This window comes from Peromyscus californicus, unplaced genomic scaffold (genome assembly GCF_007827085.1).
Source record: "Peromyscus californicus insignis strain IS unplaced genomic scaffold, ASM782708v3 Scaffold_6__1_contigs__length_162567912, whole genome shotgun sequence".
In the NCBI taxonomy this organism is placed as follows: Eukaryota; Metazoa; Chordata; class Mammalia; order Rodentia; family Cricetidae; genus Peromyscus; species Peromyscus californicus.
This window is the reverse complement of record NW_026294584.1, coordinates 69,151,181-69,178,416: the sequence shown is the minus strand read 5'-3', so window position 1 is coordinate 69,178,416 and position 27,236 is coordinate 69,151,181. Positions and strand designations below refer to the sequence as shown.

General features: G+C 46.3%; 1 protein-coding gene across 6 annotated transcripts in view; it reads right to left on the bottom strand.

The window, feature by feature from the left end:
• The window catches only part of Snx10 (sorting nexin 10), a 65,572-nt gene that overhangs the window by 7,346 nt on the left and 30,990 nt on the right, over nt 1-27,236 (bottom strand). For all 6 annotated transcript variants that reach the window (XM_052719976.1, XM_052719975.1, XM_052719979.1 and 3 more), the window contains 4 exons: nt 22,355-22,401; nt 8,001-8,087; nt 3,608-3,708; nt 3,148-3,246 (listed from right to left, as the gene is read on the bottom strand). In XM_052719976.1, the coding sequence (XP_052575936.1) occupies nt 3,148-3,246; nt 3,608-3,708; nt 8,001-8,087; nt 22,355-22,378 (311 nt within the window). In that variant the 5' untranslated portion in view covers nt 22,379-22,401. The remainder of the gene's footprint in view (nt 1-3,147; nt 3,247-3,607; nt 3,709-8,000; nt 8,088-22,354; nt 22,402-27,236) is intronic.

The following is a 27,236-nucleotide window of genomic DNA, read 5'->3' as shown; positions in this document are numbered from 1 at the left end:
AAGCCAACTGGGAACTGTTATTTATTTATTCCGTGCACTTGTGGGGGATGCATGCATGCCACACCATGCAGCATGTAGTTCAGAGGACAACCTGTGCGAGTCTGCCCTCTCCTTCACCATAGGGGTTCTGAGGATCAAACTCAGGCTGTCTGGCTTTGCTGCAAGCACCTTTACCCACTTTTTTTTTTTTTTAACTTTTAAATTAGATTTATTCCGCTTATTTCGTGTGTGCTTTGCCTACATGTATGTATGGGCACTGCATGTGTGCGTGGTACTCACAGAGATCAGAAGAACGTAGCAGAGCCCCTGGAGCTACAGTCATGGATGGTTGTGAACCAGCATGTGGTTGCTAGGAAACAATCGCTGGGTTCTCTGCAATAGTAACAAGTGCTCTTAACCACTGAGCTGCCTCTCTAGCCCCTCCCACGTCATTGTTTATGTGAAACTAATTCATTAGAAACAAATGTTCATGTGGAGTAAACAGTATCCCAAGACAGCTGTCTGCTCCGTGATTTGATCCTCGGATGACAATCCATATTTTATATGTATGTATATTTGGCTTGTACGTATACGTGTACACCAGACAGGTGCGTACCTGGTGCCCAAGGAGGCCAGACGTGGGCTTTGACTTCATTGAAACTAGAGTTTCAGAGGGTTGTGAGCTGCCATGTCGGTGCTGGGAACTGAACCTAGGTCCTCTGGAAGATCAGTACATGATTTTAACTACTGAACCATCCCTCCAGCTCCCAGATCAAATGTGAATTACTTCAGAGCTCCCAATGAGAGTGGAAGCTTTGTAGGCACTCCTGTGTCCAGTCCTGTAGCCCTGGCACACAGCTGGCAGATGAAGGGTCAGCACATGCATTTCAGGGTCCTTGCCAAGCAGTTATCCCAACAACACAGCTACCAGCAAGGACAGCAACGCACGGGCTACACTGCTCCACGCCACAACCAAAACAACTAAGGGACTCAAAAGAATCCAGGTTCCATAGCCTGGAAAACAGCAAGAGCCAGGACTGCCGGGAGCCTTAGCCCCAAGTCCCTCGAGCTCCTGAAGCAGGATGCTCGCCACCATAACGTGTGTATCAAACACGGCCAGTGAACGGCCAAACGATACACAGTACCAAACCCCTCTGCCCTAGCATAGTCCCGTGGGAGCAGATGATGGGAGAGCAGCTGTGACGGAACAGTGCTTAAAAACAGTGCAGGGGGCAAAAACCAGACGCTGGGCCTGGCGGCACATGCCTGTGATCCCAGCAGGCAATCGGGAGTTCAAGGCCAGAGTCAAGCACACAGTGGGTTTGAGGCCAGTCTAAGCTCCAGGAGACCCTGTTTCCAAAGGCCAGCGACAGGAATGATCAGTGCCCTGCGCTGACCGAGTGACACAAACACAAAGGTGCTTTCTGTCCCTGGACCTGCAACAGCCCAACAGCTCCCCAGTGCCAGCCAGGGCTGCTCGCCTGCCCCTGCCCAGGCCTCCCAGGTGGTGGCCAGGCTGCAGGCTTCCCTGGGGGAGCATCTGGAATGAGGCTGCCCTGCAGACATGAGCTCCCTCTTAAGGGAGAAGCCATCGGCCACCTGGGCACCTAGGCGACGACAGTTAACGAAAGGGAACACCTGGGAAGCCCCGACCAGCTCTTTGCTCGGTCACACTGTGGCACCACAGAGGACACTGCTGTGAGGTTTTCAGAGGACTCCTCTCCCAGTGACTGCCCTTCCCCTGCCCTCTCTCAATTCATAAGCTTCCAGCTTTCCGTGTGTCCCAGTGACCTCTTGGAAGGAAAGGCACTGTGTCAGTCTAATGGAAATAAGTATTAATATTCATGTGCATACTGAATACCCAGGCCCTTTATAAGGGAGCCATATGGGGAAAGCAGCATATTGTTCCAGGACTAGCTCGGGGTCCTATTTAGTGAACTCAAAAGGAGATCATTTCAGATCCCAAGGCCAGCAGAGAAGAATGGACCCTTGGAGGCCCCTGCCTCTAACTGGTACTCACCTGACTCTGCCTACTTCCTTATCTAGAATATATACATTGTAAATATATATATATATATATACACATATATACACATTATATATATATAAAATTAAAAAAAACAAGCTCACAGCTATTTCAGCCCTGAGTGTGCTATAATAATAATAATAATAATAATAATAATAATAATAATAATAACACCCACAAATTAGGTTGCCGGGCACCGCTGTCAATGCGGAGCCTACGTCACTGTCTCAGTCCTTATGGGAAGGGCTACCATTGTCCCCATTTTACAGGTGGGACCGACCACACAGGCATAGAGAAAGGAAAGGGCTTGCCTAACTCCCAGCCAGTAAAGTGGCAGATCCAGGACTTGAACCCCAGGAGCCTAGCTTCAGAGTCTGTGGGCCCCCCGGAGTGGGACAAGCCTCCTGTGCTGGCATCCTGGAGAGCAAGGGAGACAAGGGAGCTCGTGGCGGAGAGGACTCAGGAGGTGCCCGCAGGAGTGTGCCCCAGCACACACATCCAGAGTCAACCTCCCGAGACGACTCGGAGGACTCGTGCGTTGACAAGGCATTCTCTGCAAGAAGAAGAAAGCCATTCAGACAGAGAAGGGCCGTCAAGGCTCCGGGACAGACGATTTGGGCCCGTCAATTCTATCTGCTGTAAATAAAGCCAGTTTTAAGGAAGGGCTTCTTTTAAATAACAGGGCATACTTATTTCCTGGGAAATGTTACTTCTGTCAGCCGGACTCCCGAGGAACGTGTATCCGCTTTACCTCAGCTGCTTTGGGTTTGTTTTGTTCTTGTTGTTTTAGGGTAGGGGAGTATTTGTTTGACAAGCAGTGGCCCAGAACTCACTGCAAAGCTTGGGCTGGCCTCAAATTCACAGAGATCCTCCTGCCTCAACCTCATGAGTGCTTCCATTAGAAGCTGCCACTGTCTCTACTTTACTCTTAAGAGATCATGTGTTTATTCTCCGATTCAGTCATCCATTGTTTCTAGAAGGCTCCGTTCATATCGGTACCATTCAATGTGAGCCACAAGATGGCGCTCTAATACAGGATATGAACATACGTGGGCCACAGTCCAGCAGCATTTCAGAGATGGAATCTTCCACACAGGTTCTCTCTGCCTAGACGCCCAACTCGGCTACAGACCCTTACTTACTTTCTGAGGAAATCTTCCAAGCCCTGACGACGCTGGTCAACGTGCTGGCGATTGTTCATGTTGAAAAATAGATTTTTAGATGGAAGTTCTGGTAATTGTCTGATGAGAAAAAAAAAAAATCAATCAGTAAATAAAGGTGACTCGGCTATAGAAATCACTCAAAGTGAAGGCACATTGTGCATGGCAATAATTATCACACAGTTATCACATAATTATTGCTGTATAATATTAACTTAAAGGAAAAATCTGTCTTCAAACAATCCTGGGGCTGTTTGTAATCAATATCCATAAAAACTGGTAAAGTCACGTGATGGATTTTAAATTCAGATGCAGGAGGCACAGAACTAACCAGAGGAAGGAAGCCTGTGGCCTATCCTTACCTGGTGCATCTTGATACTATCAACTTTCAGTGCTAGACTACCAAGACAGACCTCCACAGTGTAACCCATATGTCACTTACACCAGCAATGCATTGCTCTGGAGTCTTTGCCTCAGCCACACGAATTCTCTGTACCTTCTTCGTACACAAGATGTTTTCATCGTGAAACACATGCTGTTAGTCTGTACAGAAACAGAAAAACGTGAGCCCCACCTCAGGGAAAAAGCACTTTCTTATTACATACGTAACTCATTGCTTCCAAAGATGAGGAAATAAATTCTGGTGGGCATCTCAGATTCAGGAGGCTGAGGCAAGAGGACCAGGAGTTCAAATCCACCTTTGGCTACAAAGTGAAACCCTATCTTGATAAACACAGACACATACACACACCCTAAAATGTAAAATGCTCAGGGGCATCCATTGCATTTTTAACAGCATCCGGGAGCTTTTGTAGATAAGAATCGACCTCCCACAACCCTTCACAAGGCATCGCAGACATCTGCATCTCAACGTGGATGTCACCAGTCACTGGGAATCCTGAAGTCACTGCTCAACTAGACAACATTTTCCCATTCTGCTCAGCAATGAGATGGATGGGGGATTTGAGTCAGGAAAGCAATGGAACCCCAGTTCAGCATCAGTATCCATGATGGGCAGACATAAATGTCAGCCCTGGTTCTGCTCCAGGAAAATGACATCAGCTCTGGTTCCCTGAGTGGGAAAACAGGGTGGATACAAGATGAGCAAAGAGCACCTGGCAAGCACAGTTAACACCATTAGTTACTGGCTGTCTGTTTCCCTGTGGCAGCCCCAGACAGGCTCGGGGAATAACAGGTTCAGAGTCCCCAACCTCCGCTGAGCCACACAGTGTCACTCCTTTGGGTAAACACGGATGAATAAATAGTCTCCCTGGGGTGAAACGCAAAGGTGGCAAACATCTGTGGCTACTAGTTTCCAAACACAAGGTCATCTCTGCGAGTGTGATGGCTCACACTTAGAATGCAAGGACTCCAGAGGCTGGGGCAGGAGGATTGCCACCTGGCTGGAGCCAATTTGGGTTATAAATGAACTCCAAGCTGTCTGAGCTACGGAGTAAGATCTTGTATAAAATCTCAACCACTACCCCTAAAAAAAAAAAACCCAAATCAAAAAAAAAAAACAAACAAATAAAACCTCTACACACATGTATATTGTTTTGTTTTGTTTTTCAAGACAGGGTTTCTCTGTGCAGCCCTGGCTGTCCTGAAACTCCCTCTGTATACCAAACTACTCAGAGATCCACCCGCCTCTACCTGCCAAGTACTGGGATTAAAGGTGTGGGCCACTGGCCCAGCTTTATATTCATTTTAAATGAAGTTCATAACCATTACATTGCTAAATGAGAAACTAACTTTTTGCTACTAAGATCTGTGTATTATTATAAAAACTATCCTGCCAAGGAAGCTCAGCTGTATCCTTGGGAATCTAAATGACTGTATGCATTTGTCCGGAAGCTGGCCCCACAATACACTGGGGAAAGTTCCTGGGTGTAGAGAGGTTCAGAGCCTCACCTGCAAAGGCTGTGCAACACTACATCCAGCCACTTCTGCGTTACAGAAACGAAACCTACAGGAGAGGCCTACAGCATCGTGACGTTCTGCAGTATAACTTCAAACACAGCCTGACTCTAATGCACTCCTTGGAGACCAAGACTTTGTTACACCAGAATTAGGGCCCTAACGAGGCCCAAGCAGACATCCCCTCTGCACTCTCCACACACAGTTCCAGGCCCCTGAAGGGACTTCGGACATCGCCAGTACAAGCTGGACCCATTTAAATCCCATTTCCCAGCTCATAGTCACCACGGGTGCCAGTAACAAAAACCCACAGGATACTGATACCAGAACAAGGCCCATCTGTGAGTCCGTCAACCACAGGGGAGGCAGCTCTGTCATCTACTGCTCTACAATCCCAAGTAAATATGGACATCCCAGAGTCATCTGGTATTATTTCCCTTGAGGTTCATTGGAGTAAACGGATTCCCAGCTGATGTCCTCAGAGCTAACCAAGGCTAGCCAAAAGCCTCACTCATCTACCAGCTGTAAACTGTACCACAGGAGCAGGTCTACACTGAGATCACTGACTAAGTCGGTTCCTCTAAATCCATATGCTTGTCTCTGCCCTCCACCAAGCCAAGATGTACTCATTGTCAGCTGATGAGCACTTCAAGAAATACCAGAACACCACCAAAATAGTATGACTCTTGAGTCCAGGTAGAGTTCTCAATTCCCATCGTGCAATTTATTAGCACAGAATAATCTATATTTCATTACCTCCTGAAAATAATCAAATTTCATGATGCCCCCAAGTATGTGACAAGGGCTCACAAACATTTTTAGAGGCGTTAAAAAGCAACTAAATAATTTCATTTTGTTCCAAATGCTTATTATTTTTTTGCACATTTCTGTTCCAAATGCTTTTTTTTTTTTTTGCACATTCTGTTCCAAATGCTTATTATTTTTTTGTACATTCCTTCTTTTTTGGGGGGAGGGGGGTGGTCAGGGATTGAGACAGGTTCTCTCAAGCAGACCAAGCTGGCCTTGAATACACCATATGGCTGAGGATCCCCTTGAACTGATCCTCCACCTCTACCTGCCACTTGCTGGGATCACAGATCTGGACCTCCACATCTGATTCAAATGCCTACTCCTTTTCAAAATCTTATTAATTTAATTTCATATGTGTGACCTGAGTATAAATCTATGCACCATGTGCATGCTGGGGCCTGGGGATGTCAGAAAAGGGGCTGGATCCCCTGAAACTGGAGTTACAGCTGCTATGAGCTGTCCTGAGTGCTGGGACCCGAACTCCCAGATCCTCTGCAAAAGCAGTGAGTGCCGTAACTGCTGCGTCATCTCTCCAAATGCCTACTCTTATACGTCCATAATTTCCCACATAAAATGGATCCTCAGTGTGAGCTTTTTAGTTAAAAAACAAAAGCAAAGCCGGGCGGTGGTGGCGCACGCCTTTAATCCCAGCACTCGGGAGGCAGAGGCAGGCGGATCTCTGTGAGTTCGAGGCCAGCCTGGGCTACAGCGCGAGATCCAGGAAAGGCGCAAAGCTACACAGAGAAACCCTGTCTCGAAAAACCAAAAAAAAAAAAAAAAAAAAAAAAGCAAAATAACAACTTATACAGTGCCAGGCAGTGGTGATACACACCTTTAATCGCAGCACTCAGGAGACAGAGGCAGACGGATCTCTGAGTTCAAGGCCAGCCTGGTCTACAGAGCGAGTTCCAGGACACCCAGGGCTACACAGAGAAACCTTGTCTCAGAAAACAAACAAACAAACAAAAAACTGAAAACAACAACAACAAAAGCAAACAACTCATACAGCAATGGCTTAGAGAAGAACCGAAAAAAAAGAGAAAAGTGGGAAGAAGCCGCTGAGGGCTTTTGTCTAGCTTGGTTTTCTGAACTTGGGACTCTTGAAAGAAAACGTTTTTAGGTGGTGTTTGGACTTCTAGTACGATTCCAGTATCATCCCAGGTGACACTGAACGATGCTGCATGTTACTTCACTTGTACTAGGCAGTCCCAGATGCATCAGCTCCGGACCGGCTCCGACAAGAAAGTGAGTATCTTCTAGGCCAGTGTCTGGGGCCAGTCTGCCCACCTCCCGTCTTTCTCCAGCAGTTCCGAGGGACATGATCACGGGGGTTCCTTTGCATACTGTCTAGGCTGCTCTCGATGCACCGCAGCACAGCTGCAGCGCAGCTGGCACAGGGCAATGTCCATGCGGCTGCATGGAGGACAGGTGTGCTGACCTTGCTCAAGGCGAGCACAGCGGGCCTCTCACCACACAGGCATTTCAGGATCTTATGGCTCCATATTATTTCCACTCGGGGGATGTCACCTCTAGATGCTTTCTCTGTGCTAGTGACTCAAACTCTAGACTAAGGCAAGCTAATGTACATAGTCACTTCCAAAATTTCTGATTCTATATATAAAACAGAACAAAATATAAAGGCACTTATGAAGAAAAATGCTATAATGAAAACAAATACCTTGTATTAATTTAAAATGGTTAATACTGTATCTCCCCTTGCCCCAAAATTCTGTCTCCTCAAAACTTGATTAAACAATATATTATCTTGAGATACGATATCACAAAGAAATGCCACTGATGTGTTATACTCTAACCATTTTTTAAGTACTCACATCTCCATAAGTAAAGGTAATAAACATTAAAATATTAATAGTTTTTTAAAAAACAAGTACAATGTGAGCTTCCAATAAGTAATTCTTCAACTTCAAGAATCATCTTACTGTTTTGTTTGTAATACAAGCTCAGCTGGAGTCATCCCAACTCAGTTCTTTGAATTAAGGCTTTTGTTTTTGTTGTTGTTTTTGTTTGTTTGTTTAGTTCTTAGCATCATTATATCACATAAAACATTCACCACCTAAACTCCCGTTTCCTACTGACGGTGTACTTACGTGAATACATATCTCATAGTCGATATAAGAGTGCCAAAAGTCCTCCTTCTGAATCCTGGGGTCTCGGACCCAGACACTTACGAACTCCTGTAAGGGCATGGCGAACAGAACAGTGTCAGGATTATGGAAAGGGCTGGAAGGAGCTGGGAGGACAGAACTGGAAGTGTCAGCCAGTGCGCTCGCTGTCCCTCAGGAAACAAGAAGTGGAGACCATGAATCAGGTGTCACCAGAGTCCACGAAACCCTTCACCACAAATGGAAATTTTAAACGCTGCAATACTGAGCAGAGTGCTTAGGGACAGTGTTACTGGTGTCTGAAGACAGGCAAGAAGACATATTCCAAAACCGATCCTTAACACTCAGTCGTGAAAACTAAGTTCCCATTTGTCTCAGCTTTTCAACAACGCAGCAGCTACTTATGTCATCTCAAACACCTATAGGGCCAGTCTGGCAAACTGCTTTCTAGGTCACAAGTAAGAAAGAGTAACAAAGGTCCCATGAAGAGCAAGCACCAGGGACGGAAACTGCCTAGCCCCAGGCTCGTGAGAATGAGCCACGGTGACTTAACAGGAAGACACACACCTTCATTCCCTCCCACTATGCTTTTCTATTTTTAAATATTTTCCTATAGAGCAAATCATTTCACCTTCAATACTGTGTAATGAGTAAAAGAAAAGTTTTTAAAAACAGAGGCACAACAGCACTTGGGAGGTAAAGGTGGGAGGAAGGCCATAAATTCCAGGCCAGGCTCAGCTACAGGGCGGAAGTAAATTAGTAATAGATACACACACACACACACACACACACACACACACACACACACACACACACACACATACACACACACACACTGTGGATTTTTTTTTTTTAAGATAGCAAGATTGAAAGAAAGGAGCTGGAGAGATGGCTCCGCGGTTAAGAGCACTTGTTGTTCTTCCAGAGGACCAGGGTTCAGTTCCCAGCACCCACATGGTTAACTCCAGTTGCCAGGGGATCTGCAGCCTTCTTCTGGCCTTCCTGGGCACTGCATAGATGTGGTGCGCAGATATATACAGGAAAAACACCTCTATACATGAGGTGGCTTGAAAGAAAATGGCTCCCAAAAGGAGTAGCACTATTAGGAGGTGGGGCTTTATTGGAGTGGTGTGGCCTTGTTGGAGGAAGTGTGTCACTGTGGAGGTGGGCTTGGAGGTCTCATATATACATGTGTGTGTGTGTGTGTGTGTGTACCCAAGCCACGCCCAGTGTCTCAGTTCACTTCCTGTTGCCTTCAAGATGAAGAACTCTCAGCTCCTTCTCCTGCACCACGTCTGCCTGCATGCTGCCATGTCCCATCATGATGATAATGGAGTAAACCTCTCAACTGTAAGCCGCCACCTCAATTAAATGTTTTCCTTTATAAGAGTTACCATGGGCCAGGTGTGGATTAAAGGTGCATGCCTTTAATCCCAGCACTCAGGAGGCAGAGGAAGCCGGATCTCTGTGAGTTTGAGGCCAGCCTGGACTACAGAGTGAGTTCTAGGACAGCCAGAGCTGTTACACAGAGAAACCCTGTCTCAAAAAAACAAAACAACAACAACAACAACAACAACAACAAAGAGTTGCTGTGGCCACAGTGTCTCTTCACAGCAATAGAAACCCTAAGACAACACATAAAGGTTTTTAATTTTTAAAATAGTCTAAACAGAAGAGGAAGGCAGGCCAGGGTTTGAACGGACCTCCACGCTACCGTTCAGACAATAAACAAGAAGTTTTCTTCGGTCCATAAGATACTTTTCAAAAGCAGAAAAGCAGACCATGTTTCCTGCCAGTAACCCTGCACCCAGCAAGTCTTGTCTCAGAAGGTAGCACACCCTCTGATCCTGCATCTGAGACTCTGTCTCACTAGGTACCCTCAGGACCTAGGGACTGTGAGTGCATGTCCCAAACAGGCTTATTTTTTAAATGTTTTCACTGGAATTCTCCCCCTTCTTTCGATGTTTGGTTAGGTTTGGGACACAATCTCCTGCTTCAGCCCAGGCTGGCCTGGAACTATGCAGCCCAAGCTAGCCTTAAATTCATAGCAATCTTCCTGCCTCAACCTCTCAAGAGCTGAGATTTTGGTCTGAGCCACCACATCCTGCGTCCTTTGGTCTTCCTGAGACAAGCCTTATGTGATCCAGACTGGTCTCGAACTCATGATTCTCCTGCCTCTGTCTCTCATTTTAAAAATCATTCAGAGACAGAATGAAAATCAGGTAACAATGTAACAAAGCTATACACATAATATTTGTTTATTTATTAATTCTGTGTTGTGTGTGTTAAATTCACTTTCCTGTGGTACTTTTCACATAGATGCAATTTGAGGGTTTTTGGGGTTTTTTTTAGATTTGTTTTATTTTTAATTATGTGTTGGGAGTGGGTATGTGAAGGAGAGGACAGGTGCCCTCGGGAGGCCAGAAGGCATCAGACCCCTGGGGATAGGGTTACAGGTAGTTTTGAGCAACTTGGGAACTGAACTCAGGTTCTCTGGCAAGAATGGTATGCACCACCAGGCAGGGGTGGCGTACACCTTTAATCCCAGGACTTGAGAGGCAGAGGTGGGCAGATCTCTAAGTTCAAGACCAGCCTGATCTACAGAGTGAGGACTACAGAGAAACCCTGTCTTGAAAAATCACAAAGAAAAAAATATGATATGCACTTTTAACCCCTGTGCTATCTCTCCATCCCTACACGGGGTTTTTGCAATCAATCAATCCTCAGTGAGCCAATGACCAGAAAGATAAATAGGTTATGGGCAAGTTCTCTGTGGAACCTCTCCTGCTCTCTGGATTTCTTTCCCACTTTTCCTTAATAAATCTCTTTGCTTAGCCAGCAGGAAGGGAGGGAGGGAGGGTAGGGAGGGAGGGCAGGCAAACAGGTTAGGGTTTACAGCCATACCACCCTGAACACATCCAATCTCATCAGATAAATAGGTTGGGAAGAGAAGAAAAGACCACAGTCTGCAGAAGACCGAACCCCAGTCCAAGGCTCTCAACCCTGCACATACTCAAGGCTCCATTCTGACTTTCATGGGCCTTTCTTTTTTTTTTTTTTTTTCCCAGAGCTGAGGACTGAACCCAGGGCCTTGCGCTTGCTAGGCAAGTGCTCTACCACTGAGCTAAATCCCCAACCTTAGGGCCTTTCTTATATACATACATACATACATACATACATTACATACATACATTGCACACATACACACTTATATGCATAATCATATTTAACTATACTCCTCTATCCTCTCTCCTCTATATGACTATACTAATGTTTCAAAGCCTTTCTTTGACCTAAAAGTTCACTCTTCTAATTTGAAAAGAAATTAAAACAGTTTCACTGGCCCTCAAAAGTAGCATTGTCCTTGGCACTGTGTCTAATGCAGGACTGAGGGATGGCTCCGAGTCACCACGTCCCGTGGAAGCCACATTCCCACAGAGGGTGTTGGCAGAATCAGTTTTCCATGGAAGAGGAAGACATCCTCGGATGAGTCAAAGAGAAGCCGACCATTTCCAACCACTCGATGTCACACGTTCACAGCAGATGGAAAACATGGCCGCTATTGAAATGGTGGGTCTTCACACCGTGTAAACAAAGGGGAAGCTGGTTAGGAGTGCTGGGATTGTAGGCTCATACCTACAATCCCAGCACTCGGGAGGCAGAGGCAGGATTGCCGTGAGTTCAAAGCCCATGGCCATAGACTGAGTTCCAAACCAGTCAGGTCTACAAGGTGAGACTCGGCCTCAAAAACAAAGCCACAGCCAAAGAATGGGAAGGAAGAGCAGACACATGTGTCAACACAGCACACATGTGTGATCTTGGCATGTCTGAACTGTAAGTCCCACTGTTACTGGGCAAATGCCAATGTGCCCAACCACACAGCCTATCAGTAATCCACTATGGTAGCCGATAAGTGGTTCTCAAGTCGATACATCCATGTTTTTCTCACCCTACTTCTTTGCCGTTGCCCAGTTACCGGCATATCAACACTGAACAGAATTTCTAGTCACAAAACTACAATGAATTCTGGCTCACCCGCCTCCTAAAATTATTAATTCACCAAGCCTCACTTTCCGCCTCTGGAAATGGGAAGAATGTCTGTCCAATCTAGTCCAGCTGTTAGATAGATCGAATAACAAAACACCACTGAAAACATCAGGGAATGCTCCATTAAAGCTAAACAAATATAAAGCAGATCTCACACACACAGGGAGGAGGCTTATCAGCTCAGAGCATGGAGCCGTCCCACAGACACTGGCATTGTGAAATAAGAAACTCTAATCCAAGGCCGGGCGGTGGTGGCGCACGCCTTTAATCCCAGCACTCGGGAGGCAGAGCCAGGCGGATCTCTGTGAGTTCGAGGCCAGCCTGGGCTACCAAGTGAGTTCCAGGAAAAGGCGCAAAGCTACACAGAGAAACCCTGTCTCGAAAAAAACCAAAAAAAAAAAAAAAGAAACTCTAATCCAGGCTTTGTGAGTGAGGGAGGAAAAACTATAAACAGGATATACTGTATGAGAAAAGAAACGATTTTCAATAAAAGGGGGGAAAAAGAAATAAAAAAAAATCTAATCCAGGCCTGATGATACACACCCATAATCCCAGCACTCAGAAGGAAGAGGTAGCAGGATCACCTCAAATGCAAAGCTAACCTGGTCTACATAGTGAGATTTGTCTCAAATCATCATCATCATCATCATCATCATCATCATCATCATCATCATCATCAACGGCCCCTCCTTCCTTGCAAGTCAGGATCTCATTATGTAACCCAGACTAGCTTTGAACTCTAAATCCTGACTCGGGCTCCCCCAACACACCTTTTTTTTTTAAGTAAAAAATATTGATTTAGGAACTTAGTAACAAACATCCTAATAGTGTAATTCTTTAGCAAAAAGTGGCCTAAAGGTTGAAGTGCACATGTCAAACATGTCCTTCACAATGTGTGCAAAGGGAGACACAGTCAAACATGTCCTTCACAATGTGTGCAAAGGGAGACACAGTCAAACATGTCCTTCACAATGTGTGCAAAGGAAGACACAGTCAAGCATGTCCTTCACAATGTGTGCAAAGGAGACACAGTCAAGCATGTCCTTCACAATGTGTGCAAAGGAAGACACAGTCAAGCATGTCCTTCACAATGTGTGCAAAGGAAGACACAGTCAAACATGTCCTTCACAATGTGTGCAAAGGAGACACAGTCAAGCATGTCCTTCACAATGTGTGCAAAGGGAGACACAGTGACACGCTATGGGAAAGCCTCTCTTCCCAGCAGGCTGGAACCTAATCTTTGCCTAGAGACCGGCATGTGAATATTCCAAACCGTACCGGGATACAGAAATGCATTTGTTGTTGTTGTTTTGTTTGTTTTTTGAGACAAGGTTTCTCTGTGTAACAGCCCTAGCTATCCTGGAACTAGCTCTGTAGACCAGGCTGGCCTTGAACTCACAGAGCTCTGCCTGCCTCTGTCCCCGGCCATCAGAAACACATTTTGAATGAACACCTAGAATTCACTGACGCACTACGTCTCTACATTATTCTTTCAACACTGAAAGTCTTTAGCCTGGCTGATGCTCTCGCTGGCTAGTTTTTATCAACTTGATATAAACTAGGGCTAACGAGAGAGGAAACTTAATTACAGAATTACCTGCCTGAGACTGGCCTGTAGGCATGTCTGTGGGACATTTTCTTGATTGACTGATGTAAGAGGGCCCAGCCCACTGCGGGTGATGCCACCCCTGGGCAGAGGAACCTAAGATGATTAGAAAAGGCAACTGAGGAACGACAGAGGAACAAGCCAGTGATCAGTTCCTCCATGGCTTCCGCTTTAGCTCCTGCCTCAATTTCCTGCCGTGATGGACTGTGATCTGGGGGTTGTAGATGAAATACACCCTTTTCTCCCTAGAACAGCTGGGGTGCTCAGCAGCACTGCTCTTCTGTGGGTGGTAAGCCTGCATTCCCTCTCTGCTCCCTGCTATGTTGCTGTGCTCTGCGAGCCATACCAGGCTGCTGTTCCCCGACAGACTCATTTCTGGTGACCTTACACACACGCACACACGCACACCGAGGGCTGGTGATCCCTAGCATTTCATTCCAGTGCAAGCATCTTTGCATTGTACCGAACCTCCGGCCTGATCCATCAGAAGTCCCAAGAGTACCAAGTGCCCACGGTCCCCACGTCATTCTGTCCCTCCACACAATAAACAACACCCCACCCGCCCCAGCCAGTGTCGGTTCCCAGCCCCAGACTTCTGACGGCCCACTCCAGCACACACTGGTCCACCCCGGCAGACAAACCTCCCAAGGAACCTTCTTCTGTGTGCCGATGCCCTTCCCACTGCAACGCCCCCCCACCCCCCCAAAGGACGGAGCCTCCTAGGACACAAGCCTAAAGAGACATACAAGGATCAGCCTTCCAGCTGTTACAGAAGTGGTGGCCATTGCCGAGGAGAGCAGACTCCATGACAGCTGCCTAAGGCTGGGCAGGGAGCTCTGGGGCCGCAGCTGTGTGTGCTTTCTTTCACGCCCTGGAACAAGCTAGTCTTCCTGCCTAGGTTACTAAAGCCAGGCCATTTTCTTTTCCTTTCTTCTGCTTCCTACCCCAACCTTTTTCTTTCTCTCTCTTTGCTCCCTAATCCAATCATTTTTCAAATAACAACCCAGTCAGCACTCCTCAGATTTCCTGCCGTGACGTATTTGACTCTCCTCCAGGCACCACGTGCTCCCTGGCTCTCAGTACGATACTGCACGAACCCATGGGCCTCCTCTCCTGGATCCTACCATGAGCAACTTGGGCTGGCTTTCAAGACATGAACGTCTGCCACCCCTGGCGTACCCACTGACAGTCAACCGATCCGTAAGCGCCTGCAGGAATGAGCAAATCGCCTTCGGGGGTAAACTAAATCAACTGAAATAAAAACATCTTCCACCTGGCCTCTTGGACGCCACTCATCATTTGGTAAGGGATTTCAGAGATGGCCTCAAGTTTATCTTAATTTACCAATCCCATCCTCCAAGGGTGTGCCAATTAACAGCAAAAGGTGACCAGAGTGATGCTTAAGATCTATGAGAACAAACTGTCTTCCAGCACCCTAAAGAACTTCAGAAATGCCTATTTACATAGAAATAATTGAAAATCATCCTGATGCCCTCAGTAACTTCGTCCCCTAAGACATGTGCCGGGCAACAATTTGCTAGCCTAGTTGGAATTAAAATATGTACTTGACTGTAATAAAAGCGCATTTATTTTAAAATATTCCGTAATTCAGATGGGCCTCTCCTCCCCAACCCCGCAATTAGTAGGAATTAGTGAAGTTTCAACACACTTCCAGCTACGAACAGCATGCCCAGACAGTCGAGGTTCACCTATAATCTCTTAATTAGACGCATCCCTCACGACCTGCCCACCATCCTTCACGGGCATGCTGACAGGCTGTCAACCGCGGAGGACAGCCCTCTGTCCCATACCTGGAATCACATGGATTTCCTATGGAAATGGCTTCCAAAGCTGCTGTTAGTCAATTTAATAACCTTATTAAACACTTTAACGACTTCTTGGGCCTAATGACTGTATCTGCTATGAAAGGAAACGCCAGGAGGAACAGAATTAAAAATTTAAAGTAACTGATCCTTCCCGCACTCCGTGAGAAACCAGGCCGTGAGGTCTGTGACAACCCAATCACTGGGTGCTCTTTGATTTCCATGGCCCGTTTCTCCCTGAGCCCTGGCCCAGGTTCAGCCTTGTCTGTCTGTCTTGTCTCCTCCTCCCTAACAGCTGGGTAATATTACCCCAGCTCCACAGACAGGAGAAGCTTAAGCAACTGGCCCAAAAGTCAGATGACCAGCAAGGCCAGACTGCATTTATAACTTGGGTGTGCCTCTCGTCCAAAGCCTGGACTCTGGTGGTTCCCTGAGCAGCAGAGTGCCGCCCTCACTGCGTTCTCCTCCACTATGTGGAGGGATTATCTGCTGGTAGATCAATGTGGGCTCTCCTGTGACTGTCGCTCCCACCCGGGATGCCACGCTTGGTCACTGTCTCCTTAGGCTCCTTTTGGCCTGTGGCACTTGCATAGACGTCCCTTGTTTTTGATGACTTTGATGGTTCTGAGAACTTGTTGAGTCATTGGTAGACATTCCTCAGTTAGGGTTTATCCAGTGTTTGTCTCGGGACCAGACTGGGGCTCTGGGTGTTTGGAAGGAAAACCATGGAGATGCAGGTCCATCTTTCATCACATCCAAGGCACCTGCTGTCACTGGGGTTCTCCACTGCTGTTTGCTTTGATCACCTGGCTGAGGCAGTGACGGACAGGTCTTTCCATCATAAATGTACTGTTTCTTATCTGTTAATAAATGTGAAGATAACTTTGTGCTGATTGTTTTCTAATCACTCCTAAATGAGTTGGAGCTGGCAAAGTAGTTCTTAAAATGTATTAGAACGCTGGCCTGGAGGAGAGAGATGTTAAACTATAAATTCTATACAGTCTCCATTTCCAAAAATGCACGCACACAAGTGTGCAGGAAAGGGCGGGAAAGAAATGGTCCAAGCTTCCAGCTTTCCTTGGAGCTTATATTCTACAGCGAACAAACCTTTTAAAATCTGGGAGATGGAAATAAAGCCTTTCTTCAGGAGGAGGACAGAATGAAACAGCCCCTTAAGTGACTGTCACACAAATGGGCTCAGAATACTAACACCATGGGAACCTGCAGTGTGGGCAAGGATTAATATTCCAGGCTGCTTTTCTCTTCTTACTGAAACTGTACTGTCATTTCTTTATTTTATCTAAGTTTGGTGGAATGTATGTCTGTGCCCCACATACACGCTTGGTACAGATAGGAGACCAGCACAGGGCATTAGATCCCCTACAACTGGAGCTAGACAGTTATGAGCCGCCATGTGGATGCTGGGAATTGAACCCAGGTCCTCTGGAAGAGCAGTCGGTGCTCTTAACCACTGTGCCATCTCTCCAGCCATAGAAAGTGTACTGTTCTTCGGTGGGAAGACTCAGTCACTGGGTAGAACGCCAGTGGCTGAGAATAAGAGGAGAGAGGGAGGGAATAGGAAAGGAAGAGAGAAGAGAGTAGACCTTGAATTCAAGAGAGTACTACAGGGCTCAGGATCACGGGACACAGGCACTAGTCTTTATTTTTCAGTGATACTTGTTCATTCAAACCTTAGTTTCCAACCAGTCGTCCAATATCAAAAGCTACAGCCCCGGGTTTTCAGACTGCAGGGTGCGGCTCAGTGGTAGAATGCTACATGTTCTCCAGTCCTGGAGCTACAAAAACTCAAGCAAAAAGAGAATGCCAAGCTGTGAATCCTGCTGTGCACCTGCTAATTCTCAACACTTGGGAGGCCCAGGTAGAGGATCAATCACCAGGCATTTGAGGCCTCCCTAGGCTAAACAGTGAGGGCAGGGCTAGCCTGGCCTACATGGTGAGACCTTGCCTCAAAAATTTAAACAGAAACTTACCACCCTTTCCTAAAACAAGTCCCAGATGTCTCCACCGGTCAGTGTGCTTGAACATATTAAACTATTCATCCATTCACGAAGGTTGCTCATCCAAAATGGCAGCAGGTCCTTCCCATCTCTGTAGCACCCTTCCCTCCCTCAGTGGACTGGCTGGTTTTGTGGGTCAACTTGACACAAGCTAGAGTCATCAGAGGAAGGGGCCTCAGCTGAGGAAATGCCTCCATGAGATGCATCTGTGAGGCATTTTCTCAATTAGTCGTCAATGAGGGAGGGCCTAGACCATGGTGGGTGGTGCCATCCCTGGGCTGCTGGTCCTGGGTTCTATAAAAAGGTGGGCTGAGCAAGCCATTAAGCAGTTCCCTTCCAGGGCCTCTGCATCAGTTCCTGCCTCCAGGATCCTGCCCTGTTTTGCGTTCCTGTCTTGACTGCCTTCAGTGGTGAACAGCAATGTGGAAGTAAGTGTAAGCCAAATAAACCCTTTCCTCCCTGATGTGTTCTTCAGTCATGGTGTTTCATAGCAGCAACAGGAACCCTGACTAAGACACTCAGTGCTAGGGTCCTGGTGGTACATGGAACTCCCTTGGGACACTCAGGCTTGCCCTATCCTGGGTATTCCCTGCCAAAACCACTCACTCAAGCCAGGAGCAGTGGCACACACCTTTAATCCCAGCACTCAGGAGGCAGAGGCAGGTAGATCTCTTTGAGTTCAAGGCTAACCTGGTCTACATAGTAGGTTCCAGGACAGTCAGGACTATGTATAAGATCCCATCTCAAAAAAAAAAGAAAGAATAAAAATATAGCACTCACTCAAGTGTCAATAACGGGTGGTAGCCTGAGAGCCGCTGTTATTCCCCAACACGGAAGTACAGACACTTTGAAGAAGAAAAGTCCTTGTCTTTAAGGTGTAAGTCTCTAAAGCCATGGGTCTCAACCTTCCAGATGCTCAACCCTTTAATACAGCTCCTCATGATGTGGTGACCCCCAACCATAAAATTATTTCATTGCTGCTCCATAACTGTTATTTTGCTACTGTTATGAATCATCATGTAAATAGCTGATATGCAGAATATCTGATAGTCGACCCCAGTGGGGTCTCGACCCACAGGTTGAGAACCACTGCTCTAAAGGGAGACCGCAACTATCATGCTCCAGGAAGTAGGGGGATACACAGGTGTATACAGATACACAGGCACAAAGACAAGTCCCAGCCCCTAAGAGGGGTGTTCCAGTTACAGCAGCAGCCCTAGGGTCACGAACAAAATGTGAGTCTCCAGGACACAGTCCGTGTCCTACAAAGGGAGCAGCTCCTTCACCCATTCCGAAAACAAGCTTCCTGGGCCAGGGTACAAAGGTCCTCAGCGCTGCAGAGAAATCAAACTGCTCTTCCTGGGCATTAGAATATAAAAAGAGCAAAAATGCCTGACTCCACAAAAGATGCTGTCTGAAATGTGTCCCCTGTCACACCTACCTGCCTTTCCATTTGAATTCTGGGTTCTGTCTCATTAAACACAAGGGTTGATTCAGTTGGATCCGTCTAATTATTCTTATTAAAATATGTAACCATAATATTTTAATTGTAAATTAAAGTTGCATGCATGAATGAGTCTGAATTCATTTTAATTTTACAGTGGCCCAATGCCAAGGCCTTTTTATAGGGACAATCCATCAGCTGAGGTACTGCTCTCCTGGGAATTCAAACCAATGTGCAAATGGAACATATTTAACTAACAAGGGAGACGCTCGCTCCCTTCTCTCTTCTTGCTAGATTTATTATGGTAATAAAGCTGCTTCGACAAGAGACTACATTTCCCAAATCTTTAAAAAAAAAAATGACCAAACCTCGAGGCTGGCACCACCAGCTCTGTGGAGCTGGCTTGTCACTACTGGCCATCTGCACCCTGAACAAAGATGGCAAGTAGGTCTTAATCCACATGCCAATCTTATGATTAATTAGTAATGGCTACGATCTATGGGCACCAACTGGAAAGTGCTCATACAAACACTGGTCTAGCTTCTAGAACAATCAGTGATACTGCATCTGACCCTTACATGTACAATCAGGGGGATCTTGACTAAACAACAACCAGTCATGACACTCTTACAGACTTGGCGCCTCTAGCTGGCCTTGAGTGTAAAGTTTTCTTGAGGCAATCAAGGAGATGAAAACACCTTTTTAAATGAGGCTGTCGGAAGTCTTCCTGATCCCCAACTGAGGCCTGAAGGAAGAGAAGGCATCAGCCCCTTCAACAGTGTATGAAAACCAATGGAACAGAGGGGGGCAGTATTAGAACAGCCCAGGGGACAAGACTGCACAGAGCTATGGAGGCACCAAAATAAGCCCGAAACAGGGAGCAAGAAGTAGGAAGGAAGTCTGGAGAAAGGCTTTGGGCCTGCAGGTACCTAGAAGCCATGAGAAGAAACTCTGGCTGTGCTCTGAAGGCTAACAGCTCAGCACTCTGGGTCCACATGAAGAATGAACAGATAGCTGATGAGCAGCCAGACGTTATACTACAGTATACCCTGGCTCTGACTTCTCTGAAATTATTTCTTACTGACAAAACTAAGCTAAATTTTTGGACACTGTGTCTCCATCTATTTGCAGTATGTTTTTTTCCCTTTTCCATTGCAGGAATTGCCATTTTTTAATTTGTTAATGATATAATCGTTCCATAGTCATTTATCAGAGAGGACGTTTTCAAGATCATTGATACATTATCTTTATATAGTTGGTGTGACGGCTAATATTGATTATGACAGGATCTGGACTCAAACTTCCAGCAAGCCTATGATGGATTCTCTTGACTAGGTTACCTGAGACAGGAGTTCTCCCCCTAAACATGGGTGTCACCATTCCCTAAGCTTGGGTCCTGGACCGCAGAAAAGGGACAAAGTTGAACAGACTGGGGTCAGGGGAGATGCCTCAATTGGCAGGGTGTTGTGCAAGCATAAGAAAGGACATGTGTTTGATCCCTAGATTAGGGCTTGGTGACCCAAGGACATGTGACACAAACCTGTAATCCCAGCATTTTGGGGAGAGACAGAATCCCTGTGGTTCACCAGCCAGACGGTCTATCCTAATTGGCAAGTTCCAGGCCAAATGAGAGACCTTGTCTCATAAAACTAGGTAGGTGCATGAGGAATAACACCTGAGGTTGACCCCTGATCCCCACATCCACATGTACATGCATCACTGCACACTCTGAAACACACACACACACACACACACACACACACACACACACACACACACACACACAGAAAGAACATTTTTAAATGTGACTTTGGAGCCGTCCTCATGGTGGACACAGCTCAGCCAGTGATGTCAGACTAAGGCAGGTGTAGTAAGGAATTCACCCCACCCAAAGAGGGGACATTGCCCTCTGAAGCTGCAGGTTGTCTCTAGACCTGTAGTATCCTGCCTGAGTGTGGCTGGCTCCTGGACAACCTAACCACCTGACCATCATGGACTGTTGAACCACTTCTGGCTTTCAGAAGAAATGGAGACTACATATAGGGTCTGACTTCCATACCATGGAAGCTCTGCATTCAAAGAGTCAACCAATGACATGTCAAACACAGTTGATAACAGAGCCTGGGAAGACAGCTCAGTCTACAGAGTGTTTGCCAGGCAAGCATAAGGACCCGGGTTCGATCCCCAGAATCCACATAAAAATCAGGTCACAGTGGCATACATTTGTAATCCCCGTGCTGAGGAGGTGGACACAGGAGGATTGCTGGGGCTCAGTGGCCAGCCAATCTAACCTAATTGACAGGCCCCAAATCCCAGTCAGTGGCTGAGTCTCAACATACAAGTTGGACAGCCATCTGAGGAACAACACCCAAGGTTGACCTCTGGCATGTACCCACATACATGTACCAGTGTGCACACACAATTGGAAGGAAGCTGAGTGTGATGATGGCCCACACCCAGGGCCATCTTGGGCTACATAGTGCACCTGTCCTAGACGTACACAACTTTTGCCTTGTCATTCTCCCCTAAATGATGTAACTATTACCTCGGCATTTAACTGCATTTGGCATTGTAAGTCTTCTAGAGATGATTTAAAGTATGTGGGAGGCTGGACATGGTGGCACACACCTGTAATCCTCGCCCTGGGGAGGTAGAAGCAGAAGGATCAGAGAATCAAGCCCAGTCTCGGCTACATAGTGAGTTCAAAGCCAGCCTGGTACCCTGCCTTGAAAGATTAAATAAATAAAGTACATAAATACGTGGAAGGATTGGGCAGGATATGTGCAAATACTGCACCATTTTATACAAAGGGCTTGAGCATCCTGAGGCATTGGCATCCTCTGGGGTAGATACTTTCCTAGATAGAACCAATCCCCCTGGGTAGTAAAAGACAGCTGAGTTAGCTCTACCCCAGATGGAAGCCCAGGAGGCCTGAAGTCCAGCATGCAGTCAAGAAAAGATAGTCTCGCTTGAGTTGTGTGAGAAAACAACAAAGCTCTAAAGACAACAAACAGGTCCGACTGAAACCAAGGGCTGGCGACACTTTCCTGGGAATACCCAGGGAGGAGTTAGTAGAGCAGAAAACCAAGCAAGCAGAGGAGAGAGATGCTCAGGCGAAGGGTGGGGGGTAGAACCGGGGAGCATTCTGGGTCTGGGAGGCAGTGTGTAGACAGACACGTGACTGGCAAAGTGCACTCCAGCTCAGTCACAGACCCAGAAAGGGATGCCACGGACATGTCTACAGTGGGGACAGGGAGTGTCCCTCTTCCTTCAGCCCCTTTCAAGATGTCACCAGCTTCTAGTTACTACCTGGACCAATCTGTGATCAGCCAAAATCCGTGGGATATTTCTTTTCATGTTTTCAACCCAGTCTCTCCATAAATGAACAGGGAGTGTCTTACCTCTTTCTGCTGTTCAGGAAACATCTTCAACTCAGGACACAATCAACCTGAAAAATAAGGTATCATCAATACTAAGGACATCAAACTTCCACTCCAGAGTCCCCCCACGTTCCCCAGACTCTTCAACCTGTGAAACTGAAACTTTGATTCACAACTTCCCATTCTCCCCACTCCAGCCCTATGAAAACAGATGACTAAAATGTGTGCTGTATGGTCAAGAGGGACAGAATCCTCAGAGGGCAGAGTTGAACCGTGGCTACCAAAAGACAGCTGTGAACGTGGCTTTATTTGGAAATACAGTTGAGAATGCACAGATACAGTCTTTCCAGCTTACTGAAGTGGATCCTAAATCTAATGACAAGACTCCTTTTTGAGTTGGGAGTAGGGTCTCATACATCCCAGGTGGGCCTCAGATTCACTGTGTAGCTGGTCCTAGTCCTCCTGCCTCTACTACCCAAGTGCTGGATGTAAAAGTGTCCACCACCATACCTAGTGACAAGTATCCTCAAAAGAGAAAGCAGAGGGCCAGATGTGCTGGCTCATGCCTTAGTTCCAGTACTTAGGAAGCATTATGATTGCCATGAGTTCCAGGCCAGCCTGAGCTACAGAGAGACCCAGAGAGAGGGAGCAAGGATCATTTACTAAGCTTCTAAAGGGAGCAGCATCCTGCTAAGACTTCGGCTTCGGACTTCCAGCCTCCAGAACTGTGTAAGTTTCATTTCCGTGGTTTGAAGGACCAAATGCGTGGTAATATGGGATGCTAGTACAGCAGAGACCTATGTGGGATGAACTAGAAAGATGACCTGGGGTACAACTGGGAATGAGGGGACTCGAGCATTTGTCCAAGCTCTCGTTCAATGAAAACGTACCGAGTTCCTACTATATGCCGTGTGCTGACCTAGACATACGCAGAATAAAGCAGGTTCAGTCTGTGAGGTAACTACACAATTATAGTATGGGGATGACTTGAAAATGACAGGGCAGGGGACCCTGGGACAAGAATGGAGGGACACACCCCACAGACGAACCTGGAGGCTGTGATGTCAAGGGAAAAGGGGACCATCACAAAAACCCAGGCATGCAGGAAGTGCCTACAGTTGTCACAGACAGAAGCAAAATGGTGGCTTCTGGAGGTGGCAGGGAGCGGGGGTGGCGGTGTTCACTGGCGGTTTCAGTTCACAAGTTGAAGAATTCTGGAGATTGTTTGTACATTGTCTATGAGCAACCGAATCTCAACAAACAAACCACGTGTATATCTACAAATGGTTATTACAGTCAATCTTGTATGTATCTTATATATTTTATAATACATAACTTAGATTCATATATACGTGTGTGATGTCCCCTGATCTACTGCATTTCTCCAACAGAGCAGAACTGTGGGGGAGACCTGAGCATGCTCACTGCACACAGCTGAGGACTTTGCCCAAGGTCTTTAAGTGAAGGAACGTGCACAAGAATCGCTTCAATTCCGACCCCTCTGTTTCCCAACTCCAGTGCCTAATGCTGGCTCTGTGGCGATGTAATACAGACAAATGGGTCAGAGGTGAGGACATCCCCCAGCGAGAGCTTCCCTCACCCACGCACTAAGTATGGGTGGATTCATACCTAAGGGAGACAATAGTGGATTTTATTGATAAGGAGACACGTTTTCTCTCTTTTATTGGACAACTTAAGAGAAATAAGCTCAGTCAGTACAGCGCTTGCTATACAAGCGTGAGATCCTCAGTTTGATCCTAGCACCCAGATATGATGGCATGCCTTTGCAATCCCAGCTCTGAGAAGGCAGACACAGGTAAATCCCTTGGGGAGGGGGGCAGAGAAGACGGGGTAGGAGGAAGGAGGGTAGGAAGGGAGGGAGGGAGAATATGAATGGGAATCCTCCAACGAACCCTTGACCTTGACTGTAAGCAATGCTACAACACACAGACCACAGGTCCTAGTACCAAAGTGAGTGTACGACAACCTACAAAACTACAAAATCAATAGAAGATTGGAACACCAGTCATTGAGCTAAGCCCATGAGAATTTAAATCTGTGGTCTGTCTCAGGGGAAAAAAAGACAGGAGCTGGAAAGGGGCTCAGCAGTTAGGAGCACTTGCTGCTCTTGTAGAGGACACGGGTTCAGTTCCCAGCACCCATGCCTAGCAGCTCACAAGGCCCTGTGACTACAATGCCAAGGATGAGATACACTCTTGCAGCTTCTGCAGACACTGATGTGTAGCTTAAGTTTTCCTGCCTGGCCCACAGTCAGGACAAATCTCTATCACCTGCCAGTCCCACAGCCCCTCAGACCCAACCAAGTAAACACAGAGACTTATATTGGTTACAAACTGTATGGACGTGGCAGACTTCTTACTAACTGTTCTTACAGCTTAAATTAATCCATTTCTATTAATCTATACCTTGCCACGTGGCTTGTGGCTTACCGGTACTTTACATCTTCCTTGTCCTGATGGCGGCTGGCAGTGTCTCTCTGACTCAGCCTTCCACTTCCCAGCTTTATTCTCCTCCTTGTCCTGCCTACACTTCCTGCCTAGCCAATGGCCAATCAGTGTTTTATTTATTGACTAATCAGCAACACATTTGCCATACAGAACATCCCACAGCACTGATGCACATACATACAAGTCAGAATACATTTACAAAAATTTAAAATAGACACGTCAAATAACAAAAATTATTTGTAACGTACGTGACAAAAGACCAACAGATCAGTTCCTGAAATGCTCTTGCAAGTCTACCAAAGACTTTCTGTAAGGAGGCGAGCAAAGGTTTTCAGCCATCAAGCTGTAAAACTAACACCCAAAAGGTATTTAAATAAAATAACAGAAAGCCTTTGATTTGGCCCAAGTCTCACACTAGGCTCAACAGACTGGTCACACCAGAATGCAGTCTCCAGTCACGTGCCAAGCAATGGACGAACTTTGAAATTCGTGCCAATGAGTCACAAGGCTCTTTCCATAGCATGGCAGGATGAGCAGGGCCAATCTGTTTGAACCTGATGAGGAAGCAATCAGTCCACTTGTTCCTTGTTCCTATCTCTTGCAACATGTTTCTTTCTTCAGCCCTTCACCCGAGTTTGCCAGCCTCTGCTACAAAGTCAGTCTTCTCTGCTCAGCTCACTGGAGGTCATCAGCTGGTCATATTTGTGTGTGTGAGATAAGGAATCGAACTCAGGATCCTACACATGCTAGGAAGGTATTCCACTAACTGAGCTATGTCCCCATCCCTCATCTAGTCTTTAAATAATATACTCCCCGGTTCTTCTTCTTCTTCTTCTTCTTCTTCTTCTTCTTCTTCTTCTTCTTCTTCTTCTTCTTCTTCTTCTTCTTCTTCATCATCATCAAGTCAGGCAGTGGTGGCACATGCCTTTAATCCCAGCCCTCAGGAAGCAGAGGCAGGCAGATCTCTGTGAGTTTGAGGCCAGCCTGGTCTACAGACTGAGTTCCAGGACAGCAAAGGCTACACAGAGAAACCCTGTCTCAAAAAATTAAATAATAATAATAATAATAATAATAATAATAATAATAATAATAATTTTGAAAATAGAATTCCTACATACAGCAATTCCACTTCTGAGTATATATTTTATTTTTTATTATTTTATTTCATGCATATGGGTGTTTTGTCTGCATGTATGTCTGGGTACCACATGCCTGCCTACTACCCTCAGAGGTCAAAAGGTGTCGGAACCTGTGGAACTGGAGTTACAGATGGTTGTATCCATGATGTGGGTTCTGGGAATCGAACCTGGGTCCTCTAGAAGAGCAGCCAGTGCTCTTAACTTCTGATCCATCTCTCCAGGCCCTGGAGATATATATATATTAGATAGATAGATAGATAGATAGATAGATAGATAGATAGATAGACAGACAGACAGATTTTTTTTAAACTGAAAGTACAATCTCAAAGAGAGATTCATACACATGTCCATAGCAGAATTATTCACAAGGCTAAGCAATTCAAATGTCCACAGATAGATGAAACAATAAGCAAAATGTGGCATGTGCACACAACAGTGTTCAGCCTTAAAAGGAAGTCATTAATACATGCTACCACATAGATCAGTGGTTCTCAACCTGTGAATCAAGACCCCTTTGGGGGTGGACAACCCTTTCACAGGGGCTGCCTAAGACCATCAGAAAAAACAGATATTTACATTCCAATTCATAGCAGTAGCAAAATTACAGTTATGAAGTAGCAATGAAAATAATGTTATGGTTGGGGGGTCACCACAACATGAGGAACTTATTAAAGGGTCGCAGCCTTAGGAAGGTGGAGAACACCGATATAGATGAACTTTACAGATATTAGGCTAAATGAAAAACTTGGTCACAAAAGACAAATCCTTCATGATTCCACTTATACGAGGTTGTGTGTGTAATGAATGTGTTGTCAAGTGTCTTTCTCAATTCCTCTATCGTATTTTTAGGGACAGAGGCCCTCCCTGAACCCAGTGCTCACCAATTGGCTAGCCTGACTAGGCTGTAAGCTCCAAGGATGCTCTTGTCTCTGCACCCGCCCTGCAGTGGAGTGACAAACACATGTCACCACATCAGGCTGGTTACACGGGTGGGGGGACCCAAACTCAGGTCCCCATGTTCACATGGCAAGGACTTCTCCAGCTGAGGCATTGCCACCCACACCCTCCAGTGAGGCTTTCAACCCAGTCAAATCATACAGGAAGTAGGAGGGGCTAGGGAGCAAGGAGGAAATGGCACACTCTTCTTGTTCAGTGGACAGTTTCAGTTCTGCCAGACACTAAAAGAGCTAGAAAGTGTGGCACGTGACATGCATGCACTACACATGACTGAGCTGTGCGTTAAATGGGTTAAATGGTGAGTTTCATATTACACATTTCCTCTCACAATCAAGACTT